Source organism: Cavia porcellus, unplaced genomic scaffold (assembly GCF_034190915.1).
Source record: "Cavia porcellus strain 051 isolate PalLab524CR breed Dunkin Hartley unplaced genomic scaffold, mCavPor4.1 scaffold_19, whole genome shotgun sequence".
Taxonomy (NCBI): Eukaryota; Metazoa; Chordata; class Mammalia; order Rodentia; family Caviidae; genus Cavia; species Cavia porcellus.
The window spans coordinates 31,029,075-31,052,996 of NW_026947502.1; the positions used below are offsets into that span (position 1 = coordinate 31,029,075).

The window sequence follows — 23,922 nt, forward strand, 5'->3', positions numbered from 1 at the left end:
GATTCTTTGTGATAAGTCCTTTGCACTCTGGATTTTATTCATAAAATCTTTGCTTATACCAATGTCTTCAAGAGTTTTACCTACTCTTATCTTCCAGCAGATTTAATGTTTCTGTTTTATTTTTTATTTTTTTGTCTTTTTCTTTTTTATCGGTACCAGGGATCGAACTCACAACCACATACTTGCAAGGCAGGAGCTAAATCCCCAGCCCCCAATGTTTCTGTTTTAATAATAAGATCTTTAATCTTATTATTTATGATTTTAACTTAGAACATGGTGAAAGATATGGATCCAGTTTTAATGTTCAAGTAGAAAGCCACTTTTTCCAACACCATTTATTTATTTATTTTTTACAGATTTTATTTTTTTCTTTTTCTCTTTTTATCGGTACCGGGGATTGAACTCACGACTGCCTGCTTGCAAGGCAGGTGTTTATGCCGCTGAGCTAAGTCCCCAGCTCCTCCAACACCATTTATTAAAGAGACTATCTTCCAGTGAATGTGTTTGGCACCTTTGTCAAAGATAAGGTAGCTTAGTGTGTCCACAGTTGTTTCTGCATCTTCTAATCTATTCATTTCATTGATCTTTGGGTCTTTTTTTTTTTTTTTTCCAGTACCATACTTTTTATCATAGTAGCTTTATAGTATAATTCTAAGATGGGGATTGTTATGCCCACTGTCTTGTCTTTGTTGCCCAGGATCACCTTTGCTATTCCAGGTTTCTCCTGATTCCAGATGAATGTTAGAATTGTTATCTCTAGTTCTGTAAGATATGTTGTTGGAAATTTGATTGGCATTGCATTGAATCTGTGTAACAGTTTTGGAAGTATGGCCATTTTCACTATATTGGTTCTCAAGATCATGGGATATCTGTTTTCTAATATCCTTTCAATCTCCTTTTTCAGAGTACTACAGTTTTCAATGTAGAGGACTTTTACATCTTTTGTTAGATTGATTCCTAGGCATTTCTTTTTTTTTGGAGCTATTGTAAAAGGTAGTGTTTCCCTGATTTCTCTCTGAATTTATTATTCGTGTTCAAGAAGGCTATTTAATTTTGAGTGTTGAATTTGTAACCAGCTACTACTAACTTTGCTAATTAAATCTAGAAGTCTTTTGGTGAAGTTTTTGGGGTCTTCTAGGTAGAATCTGCAAATAACGATCGTTTAACTTCTTCCTTTTCTATTTTTATTCCTTTTATTTTTTTCTCTTGTCTAATTGCTCTAGCTAAAGTTTCCAGGACTAAATTTTTATAAAGCATATAATAGAAAACTGTGATGTTTTATTATTTGATGATAGGGATGTGTTTAATAGTTTACACTCTGAAGTTAACACTGCCCAAGTCTGAATCCTGGCTCTACTACTTGGTAGTAACTACATGATTATTAGGCATATCGTAAAATAGGAGTCATAATATATCTTAGGAGAATTTAAGGAGAAATGACTTGCTGTGTAGCAAATGTCAACTAAATCTTGGTTATGGTATTTAAAGTCAGTTTAGAGTTGTGTGTGGTAATGCATACCTGTAATCCTAGCACTTGGGAGGCTGAGGCAGGGGGATCACTTCAGATTTGAAGTCAATCTAGGGCAGCATGAACTACATAGTGAGACCCTGTCTCAAAAAAAAACAAAAAAAAAAACCAAATCCCACTTCGGTTTGGAGAGAAAAAAAAAATTTAGAATTTTTAAAAACATGCTTGTCTTGTATGTAACAGTTGAAATTTTTTGGTTGTTTTTCTCCTGTCCGATTGTGTTCCACATCCAACCTGTTCAACCTGGTGCCTTTGCACTGAGCTGCATCTCCATGTAACCTGTTTTTTATTGTGAGACAGTGTCTCATTAGGTTGTTAACTTCCTGTAGCTGGGGCTCAGTTTCAGTCCATTTAGGCCTGTGCCATTATGGCTAGCTGTAGTCACAGTACTTTTTAATGAGATTCAGCTTAAATTTAGCTTGCTGTGACACTCTTGAAGATTTAATTTGTGAGCTGGGCGTGGTGGCTCACACCTGTAATCCCAGCACTCGCGAGGCTGAGGTGGGAGGATCGCTGCAAGGTTCGAGACCAGCCTGGGCTATGAAGTGAGCTCAAGGCCAGCCTGAACTGCATAGTGAGACCCCATCTCAAAAAAAGACGAAAAAAAAAAAAAAAAAAGATTGGGGCTGGGAATTTAGCTCAGCAGCATAAGGGCCTGCCTTGCAAGCAGACAGTCGTGAGTTCGATCCCCGGTACTGATAAAAAAGAAAAATACAAAAAAAAAAAAAAAAAAAAAAATTTGTGTCAGAAAACAGTGTTGATTTTTGAATAGTAATTTATATGTCATTGAATTTAGCCAAATCCTTTGATATCTTTTAAGGTAGTAATCATCATTCATTTGTGTTGTTTCAGTGAATTCATTGAACATACTTTTAAAATTAAAATTTTTTATTTTATTTTATTTTTTATTTTATAAAATTTTTTATTTTATTTACCGAGGATCGAACTCATGGCCTCACACATGTCAGGCAGGTGTTATGCTGCTGAGCTAAATCTCCGGCCTTTTAAATTTTATTTTATTTTATTTTATTTTATTTTTTATTTTTTTGTCTTTTTCAGTACCGGGGATCGAACTCACGACTGCCTGCTTGCAAGGCAGGCGCTTATGCCGCTGAGCTAAATCCCCAGCCCTTAAATTTTATTTTTGAAATGGGGTCTTACTCCATTCTCACAAGTTGAGGTTAAAAAAAAAAGGGCGGGGGGTTCTTACTGTGTAATTCAAGCTGGACTTGAATTTATTCTGTAGTCTGCGCTGGACACAAACTTTTTTGCGGGGGAGATTACTGGGGATCAAATTCATGACCTTGTACTTGCCAGGCAAATGCTTTATGCTGCTGAGCTAAACCCCTGGCCCCACACTGGACACAAACTTGCAGTGATGATGCCTCATGTGTCTACCTTCCCAGTGCGGGGGTTATAGGTATATATTACCATGTCCAACTTCAGCATACCTTTTTTTGAACATAAGTGCCAACAGGGAAGATTAAGTCTAATGAAAGGAACTCATCACACTTTTATTTTTTTTTTTGAGACAAGGTTTCACTATGTAGTCCAGGCTGACTTTGAATTCATTGTGTAGCATAGACTGGGCCTTGAACTTAAAACAGTCCTTTACTTCCACCTCTGGAATGTGGAGATGATAGGCGTGCGCCACCAAGGCTGGACAAGCTCTTTGCAAGATACAGGTCTTTCAGAAAATGTTTTGAATAGATGGGAAGGGTTACTCTTAGTCCATGTTTCCTAGATATATTTCTTTTGGTGATCTAGAGATAGCTCAGCATAGTTGCAACTATGGTAAACTTGATAGCCTAAGACCTGTGCCTATTAAACAGTCTTCCTTTTTTAATGTGTGTGTGGTTTAACTGTTAACTTTATTTTTTAAAATTATAATTATGAATACATGTTGTGTGAATAAATGGGTTTCATTGTGACATTTTCATATGTCCATATATCTTGCTTTAATTTTTGTCTTACCATCCTTTATACTCCTGTTTCTCCCTGTCTATCTTCCTTTTCCCTAAAATAGTCCATCTTGTACATTGAGTTACTGTGTTTTTAAGATGTCACTTAGCAGGGAGAAGGTGATACTTGTCTGTCTTTGTGAGTCTGGCTTATTTTGCTGTGCCTTCCTCTTAAGGCAGAAGATACATGTGTGAGTGTAGGTATGTGGTAATGGCTATGGAACTCAGGGCCTTGTGCTTGCCAGAGAGGCACTTGTGCCACTAAGCTATATCGCTGCCCCCTCATCTTGAATATTTCATACATTGCTTTTTCAGAAAGATAGTGGGGAGATGATAATACTGATTCAAAAGGTTTTGATTTTTATTGACAACCTCTTTTTTTGTCTATCTAAAGTGTCAACCCAAGAAAAAGTCTGCGCCACTGAAATACGAAGTTGGAGATCTCATTTGGGCAAAATTCAAGAGACGCCCATGGTGGCCCTGCAGGATTTGCTCTGATCCATTGATTAACACGCATTCAAAAATGAAAGGTAATATTTATAGTTGATTATACAATGCTGACATGCAGTATGGCATTATAAACTTGCATTTGCCTTTTAATATAATTTAGTTTTTGTTATCTTGACTAGTAATCCATTTATTCCTTTGAATGGTTAAGAGTCTCTCTTAAAAATTTGTTTTATTCCATGATTTAAGAATTTTCTGTGAGGCATGGCGATGCATCCCTATAATCTCAACACTAGGCAGGCTGAGGCAGGAAGATGTCAGGGAGTTCAAGGCCAGCCTAGGCTACATGGTGAGACCCTGCTACAAACAAACAAAACCGGAGTTGGGGGGATGGATGGAGAGTTTTCAGTGATTCTATCTATAAACACCAGGAAGGTGTTAGACTACTTTTTTTGGGATATAGTCTTGCTGTGTAGTCTAAGGTGGCCTTGAATTCTCTGTGTAGCCCAGGCTAGCCTCCAGTTTGAGGTGATCCTCCTGCTTCAGTTTCCTGAGTACTGAGATTACAGGCATTCCTCACTATACCTGGCCTTCCATGACTTTTATATTGACTGGAATCACTTTTCGTTGTATTTTTGGATTTATATTAGTTTTCAGATTTGTATTATTTTTGGTAATTTAAAAGCTCAAACAAGAGAAGTATGAGAGAGGGAAGGGTAATGGGGATGCAAAAAGAATTCAGATGTGTTAAGAGCCAGGTACGATGGCAGATATCTGTAATTCTGGCACTTGGGAAAATGAGGCAGGAAGATTACCAGGAATTTGAGGCCAGCTTGGGCTACATCAGAAAACCAAAAGACAAACTGAAAAGCTCTTTAAGGTTCTGTCTTACTTCAGAAAGAACAATCATGAAGGATTCACAAAACAGGGTACTGGTGAGGTTGTGAGGGAAAAAAGCCCTCCTGCTTTGTCGGTGGGAATGTAAACTAGCACAACCACTGTGGAAATCGGTATGGAGAGCCCTTAGAAAACTAAGGATAGAGATTCCATTTGGCCTCCTCTGTCTTCCTGAAAGAGTTACAGATCCTAATTACAGTGATACATGCATACCTAGGTTTATAACAACAGCACAACTTACAAAAGCTAAATTTTTTTTTTTTTTTTGGGCTACTGGGCATTGAACTCAACCTTGGACTTGCCAGACAGGTGCTTATGCTGCTGAGCTAAATCCTCAGCCTCATAAAAGCTAAATCTTGAAAGTAGTTGGTAAAACCATTCAGCGATAAAGAAGGGTAAATTTAAAAAAAAATTTTTTTTTTTGACTTTTTCCTTTTTATTGGTACCGGGGATCGAACTCATGACTGCCTGCTTGCAAGGCAGGTGCTTATGCCGCTGAGCTAAATCCCCAGCCCCCTAAATTTAAATTTTTATGAAAATGTTTGCACCTTGAGATCATAATGGTAGGTGTATTAAATCAGACGTCAAAGGTTAAATATCATGTGGTTTCTCTTGTGAGAGAAACCTGAAGCATAAATAATTTTTTTCTTTGTTTTTATTTATTTATTTGTGTTTCCGTATAGGGGATCAAATTCATGACCTTGTGCTTGCCAAGCAGGTGCTGTGCTACTGAGCTATATCCCTGGCCCAATTTTTTATTTTTTAAAAAATTTTGATTAAGTTTATTAGTACATTTTATGTGGTAAAAATAATTTAGGAGAAAAATAAATGATAGGAAAAAGAGAAACTTTCTGTCGATGAGAAGGGAATCTAGTGAGAGGGGGAGATAGAAAGGGGATCTGGGGATAAGTTGAGATGGGAGGTAGGGGAAGAGAAAGGGAAGGGAGGTAATCAAGATGCAGCTTGTATATGTACTTACTCTCAGGATAAATGTTTTCATTATGTAGTGTAAGTATATACTAATAAAAATGGGAAGAAGAGATCTGATTATTTATCCTTTGTGATATGTATGGAAAGTTTTTTGTCTTTTTTGAGACAAGGTCTGGCTATGAATTTCAGGCTGGCCTTGGGCTCATTTTGTAGCCTGGGCTGGTCTTGCATTTGTCACTGTCTGCCTGCCTCAGCCTTCCAAGTGCTGGGATTATAGGACTGCACCACCACGCCTGGGTAGAAAATCTTTTTAAATTCTCTAACCTCTTTATCCCTATGAAACTCCTTACTCATTGTAATGTTTTGTCCATATACTAGTTGGGTTCATGGTATTTGTTAAATACTGTGTGCATCATGTAGGTTGTATGCTGTGGTAGGTGCTGGGATCAGATAAGGGCAAAATATCAATACCTTTTGCCTCCATGGGAAATTAGAGTCCAGTAAAAGTGACAAGGCATCAGTTAGTAAGTCATATAGTAACTATTTAAGTGAGGATTCTGTCCAAAAGAAAAATAATTTTTTTTTTTTTTTTTTGTCTTTTTGAGACAGGGTTTCACTATGCAGTTCAGGTTGGTCTTGTACTTACTTTGTAACCCAGGCTGGCCTTGAACTTGCAGTGATCCATTTGCCTCAGCGTCTTGAGTAGTGGGATTACAGGCATGTGCCACCATGCCTGGTCAGAATTTTAATGTGCAATGGGAAGTAGATCAGGCATGAGAACAGTGGACCTTCATCCAAAAGAGATCTGCCTCAAGTGGTCAGTGGCAGTAGACCTCCAGCAAAACAGTGCTGTGAGCACCTGCACCACTGTCAGCCTAGTGCTGCCAGGCTCGGCTGTCGCTGGTGGAACATGGCAACTTGGATGCTGTGGGATTGCTGTCAGCACATGAGCTGGGGTTCTGGTGCTCTTCATCACCTTTGTGGTGGCCTGGTCCTATATGCCAACATGTAGCTATGTGTGTGTCTCACTACCTGGTTCAGGCTAGCCTCATACTCACAGAGACCTGCCTCAGCCTCCTGAGTCCTGGGATTATAAGCATGCACTACCATGTCTGGCTCTGATTTTTTCTTGTAGAATTAGCCCAATTCAGTATGATGTCATGTGAAAATCTACTTTTGCTACTTCGGGAAGAGGTGGAAAGCAAGCCAAAGTTGTGGCATGACAATGAGCTGGAACAAGATATGACAGATAGAGAAGCACAGAATGAAGACCCTCTGATTCAGATGAGGAAGAAAACAGATATAAATAAATATTTGACTAGTTAAATTGCTGCAAAATGGTCATATATATTTGAACGACTCAACTTTAGGCTGTAAAATATTATTAGTTTTTTTAGAGGGGTGAGGCGTCTTTTTGAGACAAGGTCTTGCTATGTAGTTTAGGCTGGCCTTTGATTCACTTTGTAGCCCAGGCTTTTCTTGAACTTGCAGTGGTCCTCCTGCCTTGGCCTCTCGAGTGCTGGGATAACAGGAGTGTGCCACCAAGTTTCTTATTAGGTTCTTGACAGGGATGAAACCTATTGCTTGGAATGCCAGTACTGTGATTCAAGTGTTAAGGAATTGGTTGGCACTGGCAATATGCTACAAGATGTTTTGAAATACACTAATAATACAAGAAAAACATTCTATATACACCAATAGTAATACTCAAAAACACATTCATTGTGACTCCTATCTAGACAAAAAACCTTCATAGAAGGACTTTGTCATCCTAATTGTCAGAATGTAAATGATTTATGGAAAAGTGACAGATGTGATTTTGAGATTTGTGGAACAATAATGATACTTGAGATTTGGTTTCTTTCAAAATTGCCTATGTTTTGATGAGAAAAAGGTCCGTCAAGAAAGAAAGAAAGAAATCCAACCTTTTGATTGCTGTTTACTCATTTGTTGAAAGCTTTGTTTTGAACTGTGAAGCATTTTATACTGTCTGAATACATTAGTGGTTGCAGCTTTTGGCAATATATATCAAAGAAATCTTCCAAATATGGTGTAAAAATGTACGTCTTGGTAAATGTAAAGACATTTACATCTTGAATTTAGAAATTGATTCTAGAACTTAGCCACCAGGTATGCAGAAATAAATTGTATGATGTTATATGAATAGACTTCTTGATCTATAGGGGCCAAGTTTACAGCTCAGTGGTGCAGTGCCTTCCTGGCAAGTGCAAGGCCCTGCATTTGATTCCTGGTACCCACAAAAAAGAAAAAAAAAAGAATATATGTGACATTCAACAGTTAGTTCACTACCCATTGGTGTTAATGTTTGCTAAAAGAATACCAGTTGACCAATTCAGGAACTATTAATAGGAGCAAAGTGGTAGATACCCCCAAAAATGTTGCACATTCACAGAAGAGAAATATATAGTACAATATTTGAATTTCAGAAAGATATAACATTGAAAAATGACATAACATTCACCTCCTGTAGTGAAGAAAAACAAAGTATTGATACTGTTAACATTATACCATGATAAGATTGATAATAAATCCTCAACACAGGTGAAGCATAAATAGCTATGTTTTACAACAAAAGGAAAGGCAAAGTAGAAGATGAGGTATGTAGCAAGTATGATGTCATGTGAAACACAAAGATTGGCCAGTAGTTATGTTTTACTCATTCCAAGCCTGTCAGGCATAGTTTCATAGTTTACAAAGAAAATAAGCACAGAATATCACAGAAAAAATTTTCCTAGAGATTCTAAGACTAGAATTGATAAATGATCAGTTATGACAGAGGGAGAACAGTATATATCAGCCCAAAGAAATCCACAAAGAATTCTGGAGCAGACTGTTAAACAGACAGGTGAAATATCATAAAAACCTCCTAAGAAAACAGGAAGAACAGCAAGATGGCAAGTATGTCCTAGCAAAGAAAACAGGAAAACAAAATATGTGTGCTATCAATGTGATACTTGTATGAGGAATATACTGTCCTCATATGTGAAAACTGCTTTAGATAAGCTGGGCAGGGTGGTGGCACTCCTGTAATCCCAGCACTCAAAGGCAGTAGGATTGTTGGAAGTTTGAGTCCAACCTGGGCTACAAAGTGACTCCAAGGCCAGCCCGAACCACACAGGGAGACTCTGTCTCAAAAAGACAAAAACAAAGCAAAAAAAAAAACTGCATTAGGTGTGATATTAGAAGCAAAGATTATTTCTGTGGTAGTTTTATTTGTATTTTTGTTGTATTTCACAGAGGAATTAGGAACCTTTTTGAGGCATAGTCTTACTATGGAGTTCAGGGTAGCTGTAAACTCAACTTTTTAGCCCAGACTGGTCTCGAACTTGAAGCAATCTTCCTGCTTTATCCTCCTGTGAGCAATTTATTTCTGTTGTTACTTTAGATCATGTAAGTTGGTAAATAGTTTGATATTGAAAATGTTGATGTTGGTGTCAGATGTGATGGCACACGCCTGTAATCCCAAACACTCAGCACATATTTAAAATTAAATATTTTATTTTATTGATATTTTCTTGTTAAGTATACAGTGTATAATAAAGCTTAAAATTAAATAATTCATCAATAGAAATACTTTGATCTGAGACTTTACAGCATGCATTAGAATTATTAGAATTAATTAGGTCAAATAAGGAGAAGATAGCTCCTATAACAATCTACTATGTGGTCTGGTCTTAAAAAATCTGTAGTTCAGATTTAAAGAGGTTAGCACAGTATGAAGTAGATATGGACCAAATCACACATAGCTGTCAATTTTCTGCATTTCAGAAAAGCTTCTAAATTTTTACCTGTATCACTGAATGATTAGTTACCATTTATTGAGAGAACACTGGTATATCTGTAACTTAAGTGCTACCAACTTCTTCCTATTTGTGGGAGACATGGCAAAGCTTTGATGAGATAACCAGGAACAAAAATACACAGTGAGAAAAAAATGTGGCTACCAACATTTGAAATTAACCTATAGTATATGGAAGAGATTGAACATGGAAAAAGTATGAAAGAGACTTAAGAGATGGAAGTGGAAACCCAGAGAACAAACCAAACCCAGTTTGGGTTAGTATTGTTTAGAGGTCAGATAAAATGTCCATTAATTATAAGGAGATAATAATCATTAGTACTCTTTTTGATGGTTTGATTATGACATGTTATATTGGACTGCTTTGAGGAGGTTGAGACAGAGACAGGGTTGCAACAATTAAAGAAGTATGGGGTCCAGAAAAAGTTTTAAAGATGAAACTAATGCCAGACATGGTGGCGTGTGCCTATAATCCTAGCACCTGGAAAGCTGAGGCAGGAGAATCACCACAAGTTCAAGACTAACCTGGGCTACATAGTGAGACCTGTCTCACAAACAAACAAGCATGGTATTAATGTGGATGAGAAGCACTAACTGTTCTAAAAGTAGATTGAAGCTGAAGACAGAGGGATCAGTGATAGGATCATTACATAAGGATCCTGAGAAGGAAAAAAGTGGAAAGCATTCATACCAAAGTGAGGATTTGGCCTTAATGGCAAGAAGTGTATGAATGCTAAGAGTGGGAAAGGTTGTTGGTGATTATGTCTGGTGTGGCAGATCTCTTGCTTTAGCTTTCAAGAACTAGGATGACAGGTACAAGCCACCACTCCCAACTTCTGACCTATTTATTTTAAATCAAGAATATGGTCACACTAGAGAGCAAGTGCCATACATAGTCGGTAGGAGGACCATATTTTGTGGAACTATAAAGCATTACCTCTTCCATAAACACGTTAGAATTGAACTCAGGGCTTTTCATGCTAATTTTCATTCCTGGCCCTTTTTAAATTTTAAAGAAAGAGTCTTGCTAAATTGCCCAGGCTGTATTGAAACTTGTGGTCCTCTTGCCTTAACCTCCTTGACTACTGGGATTCCAGGTGTGTACCACCACTTATGGCTCTACTTGTTCATTTGTTTGGTTGGTTTGGGTTTTTGAGAAAGAGTCTTTCTGTGCAGTTCAGGGTGACCTTGAGCTCACTTTGTAGCCAAAGCTGGTCTTGAACTCAAAATGGTTCTGATGCCTCAGCCTCCTTGTGCTGGAATTACAGTTGTGTGCCATCATGCCCACCCTTGTTTTAGTTTTAGATAGAGTTCACTATGTAGTCCAGGCTAGCCTCAAACTTGAGGTGATCCTATCTTAGTGTCCCAAGTGCTAGGATTACAGACCTGTGCCACCATTTTTTTGTTGTTGTTTTATTCTTTTTGGAAACAGAGCCTCACTATGTATTCCAGGCTGGCCTTGAACTCAGTGATCCTCTGACTCAGCTTTCCAAGTGCTGGGATTATAAGCACGTCCCACCACATCCATTGGAACCACCAGTTATGGCATTGCCTGGTGGTCCATAAGAAATGTTGGATGATTATTGTAAAACTAATCTCTCTTCCTGCTACATTGACATTATCACCAGTGTTTAACTCATTCATAGCTGTGTAATTTTTTTGAGACCTCTAAGAAAGTACAGTAGTAAAATGAACACCCATATACGTGGAGATTTAGCTGTTAAAATACTTTATACCAATCATTAATTGATATGTATAAAAAAAGAGTATACTGTTAATATTACTGTGCTATTCATGATTATTATTATTCATGTTAAAATAATCATATTTTTTAAAAAAACCTGTTTTAGTTAAACCAGTACCTCAAATGGTGATAGAGGGCAGAATGTGGTGGTATAGGCCTGTAATCCCAGCACTCAGGTGGTAGAAGCAGGGAAGATTATGAGTTTGAAGCTGAGTTACACAGTGAGACCCTTTCACTCTCTCTTGTATTTGCCTTCACACAATCAAAAAGCATGTTAGAACCCCCACTCCCCGCCCCACTTTCTTTGTTGGGCTGAAACCCAAGGCCTTGCAAACCCCTTATCACTGATAATCAGCCCCACCCTCACTGTCTCTATCATTTTATCAGACATAGTACAGCCAGTTTAAAATGTCAAGTGGCTGATCTATAAGTCTGATTAGGAAAACAGTCTGTTGATATATTCCTTCCCTGAAAGTACAGTTAGCTAGATTTTTGTTTTGAGACAACTTCACTGTGTTGTCAGGCTATTCTCAAACTTGCTTTTGTAGCCCTTGGATGTCTTCGGGATAACCCCCCCCCCCCCACGCCTTTTCCAAATACATTTTATTTCAAGGATAAACAATTTTAAAAGTAGAGAAAAAAAAAAACTACAAGAAAATTTCTATTTTTGAATTTGAATTTCTGATTCTGCTAACTCAGGTTTCCAAATGCTGAGATTACAGAGTGTACCCTTACATTTTGCTTTTTAGCTGAGTCCTTTTTTTTTTTTTGTCTTTTTGAGACAGGGTCTCACTATGCAGTTCACACTGATCTTGGGCTCACTTTGTAGCCCAGGCTGGTCTCCAATTTACAGCGATTTGCCTGCCTTAGCCTCCTGAGTGCTGGGATTACAGGAGTGCACCAGCATGCTCAGCTTTAATTGAATCTTTTAACTATATCCTCCCTTCTCCTCTCCTCTTCTCCCTCCTTCTTACCTCCCTTCTCCTCTTCTGTTTTATTTATTTTATTTTATTTTTTTTTCTTTGATACAGGGTTTCACTGTGTACTTGAGATTGGCTTTGAACTTGCTTATGTATCCTAAGCTGGTCTCAACTCGTGGTGATCCTCCTGCCTCAATCTCCTGAATGCTGGATTTATAAGCAGGCTCCCCTGTGTTTGGCTTTAGCTCGATCTTTTGATGCTTACTTCTGTGTCTCAGAATTCTGTTCTTTCAGATTATTGTTAGTTTTCACCCTAGAATTTGTGGGTTAATCATTTTTAATTAAAACATTGAGCTCTTACTTCCTACCTCAGCTCCAGCATATATTTGATAATTTTGGTTAGGAATTTTTGCAGTACATTAACAGTATATGAAAGTACATAGCTGAGCCTTTACATTCATAAACATCATTGTTTTCTCACAGTGTGTGTGTGTGTGTGTGTGTGTGTGTGTGTGTGTGTTAGAGAGACAGAGAGAGATTGGGCAGAGGGTTTCTCCTATCTTATGTATGTATGTATGTATGTATTTTATGTCCTTTCAAGACAAGTTTTTCTATGCAAGTCAGGCTGTCTTTTAACTTACTCTGTAGCCCAGCCTGGGCTGAAACCCACAGTGATCCTCCTGCCTCAGCCCCCCCAAGTGCTGGAATTACAGGTGGGTGGGAACCACACCTGGTTTGTGTGTTTATTACTAGTTCAAAGTGAAACAGTGCTATTTGTTTATGTTTTCCATGTGATTTGATATATCTGATGTTTTGTCATTTTCATCATCTTGAGGAAGATGGACTGGGGACTTAGCTCAGTAGCACTTGCCTGGCAAGCATGAAGATGTGAATTTGATTCCCGGTACCAAAAAAATCTTGAAATCTTACCCTGGAGTCTTAAATACTCTTGGTACGTGCTAGCTGTCTTCTGTGTGTGGTAAACAAATGTCATTTGAGAATTCTCTTCAAATCTCTTAAATAAAAATTCTTAGCCAAGTGTAGTATTGCACACTTACAATCCCAGCACTTGGGAGATTGAGAAGATCACTGTGAGTTTGAGGCCAACCTGAGCTACATAGAGAGTTCAAGGCCAGCCTGAACTACACAGTGAGACCTTGTCTCAACCAAAAAAAAAAAAAAAAAAAAAAAAAAAAAAACCAAAATGAAAAAAGTCAAAAACCTTTTCTTTGGTTTCACCTTATTCATTTTGAATATAGAGTTGAATATATAGAATCTCTTAATACTTTCCTGAGAAATGGAGTATTTGAAACCTTGTATTATTTAAGCACAATTTTATTTTCTTACGGTTTGATAATTTGGCTAATACTAAGTTGGAGATAAGTTTTGCTTAGAATTTTGAAATCTTCACTCCATTTTCTGTCTGTAAGACTCACCTGAGCTTGCTATGTTCTGACTTTTTTTTTAAAAGATGGTCTTGTTCTGTTGTTCTGGTCAGTCTTAGAATTTGCTGTGTAGACAGGCTGGCTTCAAATGTGTGATTTCTAATCTCAGCTTCCCAAGTTTTATACTGGGATTGCAGGTGTGTGCCACCATTCTTGTCTTGGTGAATGCTGATATTTGTTATGTGAGTTTTGTCCTTCTCTCTCTCCCTGAAAGCTGACAGTGTTTTCTGTTTGTCCTTATAGTACAGAAGGCTGTCCCTTCATGTGCATTTGTTTTCATTCATCGTACCTGATACTTAGTGGGCCCTTTTGTTCTACACATTCAGTTCCCTTTAATCTGGGACATTTACTAGAGTTATTTTGTTGACTTTCTTTTCTTCTCTTTTTGTAAAACTCGTTCAGGTGTTGATCTTGTATTTGTAGTTTTTCATCTTTTATGTAGCTTTGCTGTGCTTCAGAACAAAGTTTTGTCTTCAAACCCTTTTCTGAGCTTTATATTTTCAATTTTTGAAAAATTCCTTTTTGCTGTATGACTTTCTTTTATCATTGCAATGTGCTTTATTACCTGTGAGGCTACTAGTGATAGCTTTAGTAAAGTTTTATTTTATTTTTTACATTGTTTACAAATGTTCCAGTCTTTTTTTTTTTTTTTTTTTTTTTTTTGGTGAGGGGAGGTTAGTGTGAACCCAAGAGAAGTTTTTAAAAAGTGTTCTGCTTTGGGAATACTAAGAATTTGACTTTCACTATTCTGGATGTGAACTGGGGAGATGGCTGAGTTGTTATAGAATTTAGTTCATTCATTTGTTCACGTGAAGTTAGACTTCTACACTGTGCTTGGTGTTGTATAATCATCTGTTGTGGAGGGCAAGACTGTGTTCCAGTGGTTTGGAGCAGCGGAAAAAATTTAGATAGCCTAGCTTCTCATCAGCTTATCATGCTGATCAATTATCCATACTTTTATCATCCTAGACTCAGTTACCAAGTTTTGCCAGTTTCTAGGTAAATTGAGGATGCTGTGCTTGATAATACAGTTAGTTTTTGGCTTTGTTCATGGGTGACTTAGGATTTGGCATTTTTGGATCTTAGTTATCATACTTTTCAGCTTCCAGAATGTAGCACAGGTACCTAATTTACATTTAGCCGTTTTCTCCTGTTCTCTCTTCCTTATAATTTTATGTCTTTACAATGTTACTAGTGTACCGTTAGTGTGGTTTAGGAAAGAAGTGAATTTATTTATTTAATTTTATTTTTTGAGACAGGGTCTTACTATATCATTTAGGTTGGCCTCAAACTTGTGGCTATCCTACCTCAACCTCTTGAGTCTAGAATTACAGTATGCAACGTCACTCCTAGCAAGAAGTGAATTTAGATGTGTTTATTCAGTTTTCCATCTTTCCGGAGTCTCTTTTCCTGTGCTGAAGATTGAAAGAAGGGTTTATTTATTTATTTATTTATGTCTTTTTCCTGTTTATCAGTACCGGGGATCGAATTTATTTTTTATTTTGAGGAAGGGTCTCAGTAGATTGCTCAGGCTGTTCTTAAACATGGATGTCCTGTTGTAGCCTAAGAGGATTCTTTGTTTATTTCGTTACAGCAAAGAATTAGTGTTAACTTTATGGAACTGAAATGAACTAATATTGTATTTGAGTACACTTAATAGTCCTAAAAGCTCTACCCATGACATTTTACTTCTCTGTGGCAACTGTCACTTGTCTATTTATTTATGAGAATAAAACCAAACAAAATAGAATAAAGCCAATCAAAACAAAACAGTGAAAAGGATATAGGGCTTCAAAGTAAGATAATAGGAAATCACCAATGGCTACCATAATATGTTTTGTTATCTTCAGAATAGCTTCCCATACCATCAGATATAGTAAAATTAAGCCAAACAAAACAGAATAAAACCAATCAAAACAGTGAAAATGGGGGCTGGGTATTTAGCTCAGCGGCATAAGCGCCTTCCTTGCAAGCAGGCAGTCGTGAGTTCGATCCAAAAAAAACCACAAAAAAACAGTGAAAATGATACCAGACTTTGAAACAAAATAATGGAAATTAACAATGGCTACCACCTTCCTTTTTTAGATGTTTCTTTCCCTTTCAGTTTTACAGTATCAGCTGTACATTGTGAATCCACTGAATCCTTTAGTTTTTTTTTATACTAGGGAGACAACATGATGTTCACGTATGTGAGAGCATCTGAGAGCATAATCACAAGTTGCATCCATATATCTACAAGAGCCTCTTGATTATCCTTCTTTATAGCCAACTAGCTTTCCATTGTATAAAAATGCCATATCTTTCTTTTCCATTTGGCAGTTGATGCATAAGCTATCCTTGCTTTTTTCTGGTTCTCTGTCGCATAGAGCATTGTTTTTTTTCCTTTAACTTTAAATCTGTGAATTTCCTTTTGTGTTAATTGTATTTCTTGTATACTGCATATTGATAGATCTTGCTGCTTGATCCACTCTGCCTGTGTTTCTTTTTACTGGTGAATTGAGGTCATCTACATTAATGGTTATGTCCAGTATGTACTGGTTCATCTCTGCCATGCTTTTTTTCTGCTCTTGGCTCCCTACTTTTCCCCTGCATTCAACACTCTGTCCTGTTCGGTGATCCCTCTTTCTTCTTGTTGTTCCTGAAACCATGATCATTTTTTATCTCTCTCTGGAATATTTTTCAGTACTCTTTGTAGGGTTAGTTTGGTGGTTATGAATTCCTTCAGTTGGGCTTGGTCTTTGTCATAGGAGTGTCTTATTTCTCCATCAATGTTGAAACAGTTTTGCAGTGTAGATCAATCTGGGTTGGAAGTTGTTCTTTCAGGATTTGAAATACTTCACTCACAGCTGTTACTTAACTTGGTTTGTGTTGAGAAGTCTGTTGTGATTCTGAATAGTTTTCCTTTATTAGGTGATCTGTTTCTTTTTTCTAATATCCTTTAATATTTTGTTCTTGTGCTGAATTTCTGGGATCTTGATTATTATGTCTGGATATAGATTTTTTTTTCCTATTTTTGGTTATGGCTTGTTGGAGTTCTGTATGCTTCATTTATCTGTATGTCCTTTTCTCATGCTTGAGAAGTTATCAGCTATTTTGTAGATAGTCTCTACATCATTTGTGGTGACTCCTTTTTCATTAACATCTATCTCTCTTAAATTACTTTTTTTGCGTTATCTTGCAGTGATCAAATTGTTATTTTCTGTTGTTATTTTTTAAGAGCTCTTTCTTTTTGCAATTGCTAATTCCCATCCTGTCTTCAAGGTCTGAAAGTCTGTCTTAAGTTTTTTTTGTGTGTGTGTGGTACCAAAGATCAAACTACGACCTTGCACTTGCCAGGCAGGTACTTTTGCCACTGAACTAAACCCCTGGGGTTATCTTTAGTTTCTTTCAAGTGGTTTCGCCAGCTTTCAATGGAGATTTGAATTTCCTGGATATCTCTTTGAGTCTGTTTCATGCATTCCAGTTTTCTATATTGTTCATTCACGGTTTCTCACATTGGTCTTTGCTCTTTTTATTTTTTACCTTCTTTAGATATGCTCAGCAACTTTTTAATATGCTTGTCATTTCTTCTTTTACCTGAGATATTATTTCTCATCTGATTTCTTTTACAGCCTCATGAAGTACTTTCTTTACTTCAGTTGCCATCATCCCAGAAATTTCAGATGTGCAACTTCTACTTTCTTCCATTTCCATGTTTCCTGGACTAGTTCTGTTTGGGCTGGAGGCCAGAGATTGCCTTTTATTCCTTTGTCTTGACATTTTCCTGGGTTCTTCCACATAAGCAGGTTGTAGGGTCCCAGGTACTTACCATGTTGGCTATGCATGTACAGTGTGGGGAATGGGTTAGGCATCTACGTTTCTCTTAATTCAGGCTCATGAGGAGGCATTGAGGTTCAGGGCAGGCTTATCCAGACACTGGTGGCTCCCCAAGGCATAGTTGGTTGGTTCTGGCTAACACTGGGCATCCACAGAGACCCCTGGTGGCAGCCAGTGTGTATGCTGGGGCTGGGCTGGCTGCTTCTCCCAGTCCATGCTGGCTACCTGTGGGAGATTTTCAGTGGTGTGGGGCTGGGCTCTACTTGTCTTTCATAACCATGCTTGTGGGTTATTGACCTACACCATTTTCATATGTGTTATTTGTTTCTGACTCCATGGAAATCTGATATTCTTGTTTTGTTTTTTTTTTTTTGTTTGTTTTGCATTTTTGAGACAGGGACTTACTATATATTTCAGGCTGGGCTTGTTCCTTCTGTTAGCGCAGGCTGGCCTTGAGCTTCAGTCTGAGCTTGCTGCTGGGCCAACCTTTTGTTTGTGGTTTTTTTTGAGACTTGAACTCATTATGTAGTCCAGGATGACCTCAAATTTGTAGTGATCCTCTTGTCTCAACCTTCTGAGTGCCGGGATTACAGGCATGTGCTACCCTCCCTGTCTGGCCTGAATTTATTCTACTATTTTTGAGTATACCAGGACTATTGGTGACCTTGTTATCTAGTGGATACTTGTTTTTTAATTTTGTGTGTTTGGTACAGAAAAAGAATTCTTTTTTTCTTCTAATAACTACCTCTTCTGTGATTTTTGTGTTCTGTTGGTAGTATTTTTTTCAGTAGTTAAACTATTTAATTCCTGTGTGTGTGTTTGAGATAGGATCTGGATGAGTAGTTTAGGCCAGGCTTGAACTCCGTAGTCTAGGCTGGCCTAAGAACTGGCCTAAGGCTTTTTCTGCTTTATCCTTCAGAGTACTGGGATTACAGGCTGTTGCCACCATGCCCAGTCAGTAGTCAGTATTTTAACTGATTTATTTTTATTATCCATTGCTAAATTCTCTTCTCCTTTCTTTTAAATAATTATTGTCAATTCAGCTCTTTCCTTTCCCTTTTTTAAGTTCTTCTTTAATCTTTGCCTTTGGTTAAATTCAGGGTGCCATAACAAAATGCCATTTACCTAGGAGCTTAAATAGTTTTAATTCTTACAGCTCTGGTGGCCTGAAAGACCAAGATCATCTCAAGATCATGTAATGTTTGCTAACGATGGCTTTCTTCTCTGGCTTATAGTTAACACCTTCTTGTTGTGTTCTCAGATGTTAGAGACATAATGTTCAATAGGAGCATGCTCTGGCCTCTTTTTTCTTTTATCCCCTTCTTCCTTTTTTCCCTTCTCCCTCCCCACTCTCTTTTTCCTCTCATACGCAGTTTCCCTTATTTTCCTCTCTTCCTTTTTTTTTTTTTTTTTTTTTTTGTCTTTTTCCTTTTTATCGGTACCGGGGATTGAACTCACGACTTCCTGCTTGCAAGGCAGGTGCTTATGCCCCTGAGCTAAATCCCCAGCCCCTTTTGTTGTTGTTATGTGACAGGGTCTCAATATGCAGTTCAGGCTGGCCTTGAACTCTCAGCAGTCCTGCCTCAGCCTTGAAAGTGCTGGAATTACAGGCTTGCACCACCATGCTCAGATGAGCTGTATGTCCCTTTTCCCTCCCCTTTCTCTTCCTTTTGTTCTTGCGCTTTCTGCTTTTCTCTTTTTTTCTCTCTTTCCTCTGTCCCTCCTTCCCTCCCTTCTTTCCTACTTCTCATCTATCCATTTATCTCATCTATCTGGAGGCCTTGGTGTGTATTTCAGGCTGACTTTTAAGTCATTCTGTGGTGCAGGCTGCCCTGGAACTCTTGAGATCTCAATATGGGGATTATAGGTATACATCACCACATCTGGCTTTCCTTTATTCTTACAAGGGCACCAATACCTTAAGGGCAACCCCATCCTTACAACTAATTTAACTTTACTATCCTAAATGTACCACCTGCAAATACCATTACATTGAGGTTAGAGTTTCAACATAATGAAGTTTTTCTAGACATAATTTATCCAATTCCCTTCTATCATGAAGAGCAGTCTGAAATTCATGTTTTAAATTGTGAAAAATCTGGGCATGGTTGTGCATGCCTATAATCCCAGTCTTTGGGAAGCTGAGGCAGGAGGATTGCTATCAATTTGAGACAGGCTAGTCTCAGCTACAAAGTGAGTTCAGGGCTAGCCTGAACTGCATAATGAAACCATGTCTCTCGAAAAAGACTTCCCCCAAAGTTGTTAATCAAAATTGAATTCAAATCAAAACTGAATTCATAGGGCTGGGGGTTTAGCTCAGCAGCATAAGCGCCTGCTTGCAATCGCCTGGTCATGAGTTCGATCCTTGGTACCAAAAAAAAAAAAAAAAAAAAAAAAGAAGAAAAGAGAAAACTTAATTCATATCTATAGTACTTAAGTTTCTCAAGCTTTAGCTCTGTATGACCAGCTCAATACTTGAACTTTTTATCAATACGACCAGTGTGTTGTCTTCTCTTTCATCCCCCTCCCCACTGTCTTACACTGTAGTTTAGGCTGTCCTGGAGCTTTGTGTAACCCAGGCACATCTTATTCAGATATTTTTCCCTCAGCTTTCTCTGAGTGTTGGGATTGCAGGCACGTGATGTCATGCTGTCATGCAATCCAATTTAAAATATGGATTTTTTTTTTTGGAGGGATAGTGTATTAGGGATCAAAATCCAGGACCTTTTTACTGACCCATATCCCCAGCCACTTTTTTTTTTTTTTTTTTTTAAATTTTGAGACACAGAATCTCACTAAATTGCCCAAGCTAGGCGTGTACCTCTGTGCCTAGCTCTTTTCTCTCCATGTTATTTATAGGTTGTGGAAATTTTTTTTAAAAAATTTATTTTAAGGAGAAAAAGTAAAACAAAATTTCAAAACAGGATAGTAGAGTAACAGTGGTTCAGGGTTTTCCTTCTCAAAAACCCAAAAGTTAAATCTGCTTTTTGCATGCTGGCCAATGTTCCTCCAGTCAGCTGTCAATACATCATTCTACCTGCCCCTTTAATTCCACCCCCTGTCAAATTCCAAATAAAGCCTACAGTTTTTTCCTGAAGCTTCCAGGGGGTGCTTGTCTCTTTTGGGCAGCCCTCTCACACCTGTAGTAAAGTCCTCTTTTTTTTTTTTTTTCTATTTTTTTCTTCTTTTTCTTTCTTGGAGTACATCAGAGAACTAAACACATACATTGTATATTTTTATCTTTAAACTAATTACTCAGAGTACAAGATGCAGGTCAAGGAAGGTTTTCTAAGATAGAAAAACTAAACCTAAACTGGAGTTGGTAGCACATATGTGTAATCCCAGTATTCAGGAGGCTGAGGCAGGAACATAGTAATTAGTTTGAGGGCAGCCTGGATAACATAGTGTGTTCCAGGCCATCCTGAATTACACAGCAAGACCTTGTCTCTAAAAGAACCAAAACCAAACAAAAACAACAACAACAACTGCCTGTTTTCATTTTAAATGAGATTTATTGCTCACTGGATGTCTAAATCCTTAATCTGCCCTGGATGTTACTAGTTGTTTTTTTTTTTTTTTATTTTTAAAACCAAATTTTACTATGTAGTCTAGGCTGGCTTTGAATTTAGAGGTCCCACCCACTCCAATAGTCTCATTTCTGTTTGTCTTGGCTACCAGGCAATGACTTTTTTTCCTGTTTTATTTCAGGTAAATTGTTGATCTTAGTTGAATTTATTTATCTGAGAATGATTTATCAAATTGGCTTTAATAGCCTTATTATAGATACACATATGTGTTACTAATTTTCATCCCCTTTAATAGGTAGTTTCTATGATTTCTGTTTTAGGATTTAATTCATAGGTGAGAACTGCACTAAATTTGCTTACAAAGCCTGTTTTTAAGATGAACTGAGCTGGATGTGGTGGTATGTGCCTGTGCTTGGGAGGCTGAGGTAGGAGGATCACCAAAAAAACTCAGGGAAATCCTCCTGCCTCCTTTTTAATTTGAAAGTTTTACCTTTTGAAATAGTATAAAATGCTAATCTGTAAAGCCAACATTTGGCTACAAAGTTGTTCTCTGAAATAATTGGAATTTACTGTGTCTGTAAAAGCAGGATCATAATACTTCTTGAGTTGGTTCTAAAGCCATTGGAATTACTGTGTTTTTGTTTTTGTTTTTGCAAAAGTTTCATGTAGTACAAGATGATCTTGAACTTGCTCATGCAGCCCAGGCTGGCCTCAACTGATGGTGGTCTTCCTGCATCAGCCTCCTGAGTGCTGGGATTTATAGGTGTGTGCTACTACACTGCCCCACGCTATGTTGGAATCACGCTGTTTGATTCTAGGATTGGTTATTGTGAGAAGTCTGCATAGCCTCTATTATTAATGCATTGTACTTGGCCCTCTGTTGAAATATTGCCTCCTCCATATTGTTTACCATGGTGATTTTAGACTTTTTCTTATTTTTAAATCTGTTTTTGTGTTGCTACAACTTCTTACACGTTCTTTTATTTTTTTTTTTTTTAACACTGTGGTGATAGCATTTTATGAACTGACGGTAAAAGGAAGTTAGTTGACTGCTGTGTTAAATTGTTCTATGATTAGTTAATCAAATAACTAGTTTCAAATGCATATCAAATTTCCAGATATTGATTCTTCAACAATTCTGAAAGGTTTTTTTTGTCATATAGATTGAATTTTTAAAGCTTTCCTTATATGGAACCCTTTTCAGATTCTCTAGTTTTGAGGTTGTTTTAGTATTGTGTTTATATCCAGAGTCATCTTTGGCAGTGAGGGGTTATAATATTGTCTAGATAGTGAGCAGTTATGTTTCTGAAGTAATGGCACTTTTTTTATCCTTACAGTTGCCAACCGGAGACCCTATCGTGAGTACTATGTGGAGGCTTTTGGAGACCCTTCTGAAAGAGCCTGGGTGGCTGGAAAAGCAATCGTCATGTTTGAAGGCAGGCATCAATTTGAAGAATTACCTGTCCTTAGGAAAAGAGGAAAGCAGAAAGAAAAAGGTTATAGACATAAGGTAAAACCCAAAAAGGATCTCTCTAAAATTATTTAACTGCTGAGTATGAGCAGTCAGGGAGGAAACTTTTTTTTTTTTTTTTTTTTTTTTAAATTTGTAAGCTATTTCTTTGTTTATAGGGTGTCTGTAGTAAGCTGGGCCAGCTTTTAAAAATATACTCAAGTTTTTGAGAAATATTTGCAGTTCTGCGTTGTCTCCCACTCAAAGAAGTGACAGTATGATACAGGAAACCCAGTCTTTCTGCAAGAAGAAGGTGATCATAAAACTAAATGTTTAACTTCTTGCCCTGTGGGCTAATTATTTCTCCTGAGACTGTTGCAAATGTGGTACACACATACAAATCCAGCACTTGGGAAGCTGAGGCATGATGTAGGCTTATTATTTTATGTTTCATCAGTGTTTAAGTTTATAATTTCAAACCTGACCATATTTTCAATCGTAAAGTTTTCGTTTTTTTCCCACCTCTGCTAATGGGTAGTGAACCCAGGGCCTTGACACCAAGCTTAATTCTCAGCTCCCTCTCCCTGTTTAAATTCTTTATTGTTTTTCTCTTATCGTACTTGGCAATGGCGAAGTACGCATTTTCTTGGTATTCCTCACAGGAATAGACTAATAAAACTTTCCTAAGTAGACTCATCCTGTCTACCTTCTCTATATTTCTTCTTTTAATTCTCCACAGTTTTAAACAATGGATACACACATAATTTGCAGTGTGATATTGCCAGAAACTCTAACATAATTTGCATGAATAGGTTTTATTCTGTTCAAACCTATAAGAAAAATATAACAATGTATAATTTTCCTAAGAGGAAACATTAAATATTTACTTAATACACATTGAACAACAAAATCCTGATTTGTTATACCTTGACAGTAATGCAAATGATTAATATCCAATAAATTTTCACTAAAATTTATTTTGGCATACTGTGTGAAAAGCTTTGCTAATATTGTCAATGCCATAATTGTGTTTATTGACTTTTCCATGAAGCAGAAATAGGGTTATTTCAAGTCATCTTTTTGAATTTTGAGAGCATCTCACTAAGTTGCTTAATTAAACTTGTGATTCTTGTGACTCAACCTCTTAGAGTAGGAGATTACAGGTGTGTGCATGTATAACATTTTTTTTGAGAGAAGGTCTCCATAAGTAGTTCACTGTCCTTCAACTCATTATGTAGCTTGGAGTGACTCAAATTCAAAGTGATCGTTTTGGTCTTTGCATGCTGGGATTACATGTGTGTGCCACTATGCCTAGTTAATATTTATTTCTTTTACTTGATGTTTTACATTAAAATTGACTCAAAAAAGTTTCCTTATTTTTGTTTTTCTTTATTCTGTTTTTGTGGAACTGGATTTCAAACCCAGGGATGCACTACC

The 23,922-nt window shown here is 37.3% G+C and overlaps 1 protein-coding gene across 20 annotated transcripts in view; it reads left to right on the forward strand.

The window, feature by feature from the left end:
• Positions 1-23,922, forward strand: part of Nsd1 (nuclear receptor binding SET domain protein 1) — a 144,044-nt gene that overhangs the window by 38,520 nt on the left and 81,602 nt on the right. For 19 of the 20 annotated variants that reach the window (XM_063230850.1, XM_063230857.1, XM_063230860.1 and 16 more), the window contains 2 exons: positions 3,884-4,019; positions 22,373-22,545. In XM_063230850.1, the coding sequence (XP_063086920.1) occupies positions 3,884-4,019; positions 22,373-22,545 (309 nt within the window). Of the gene's footprint in view, positions 1-3,883; positions 4,020-21,694; positions 21,799-22,372; positions 22,546-23,922 lie in introns of all 20 variants that reach the window. The other variant, XM_063230862.1, reaches the window with a different exon arrangement.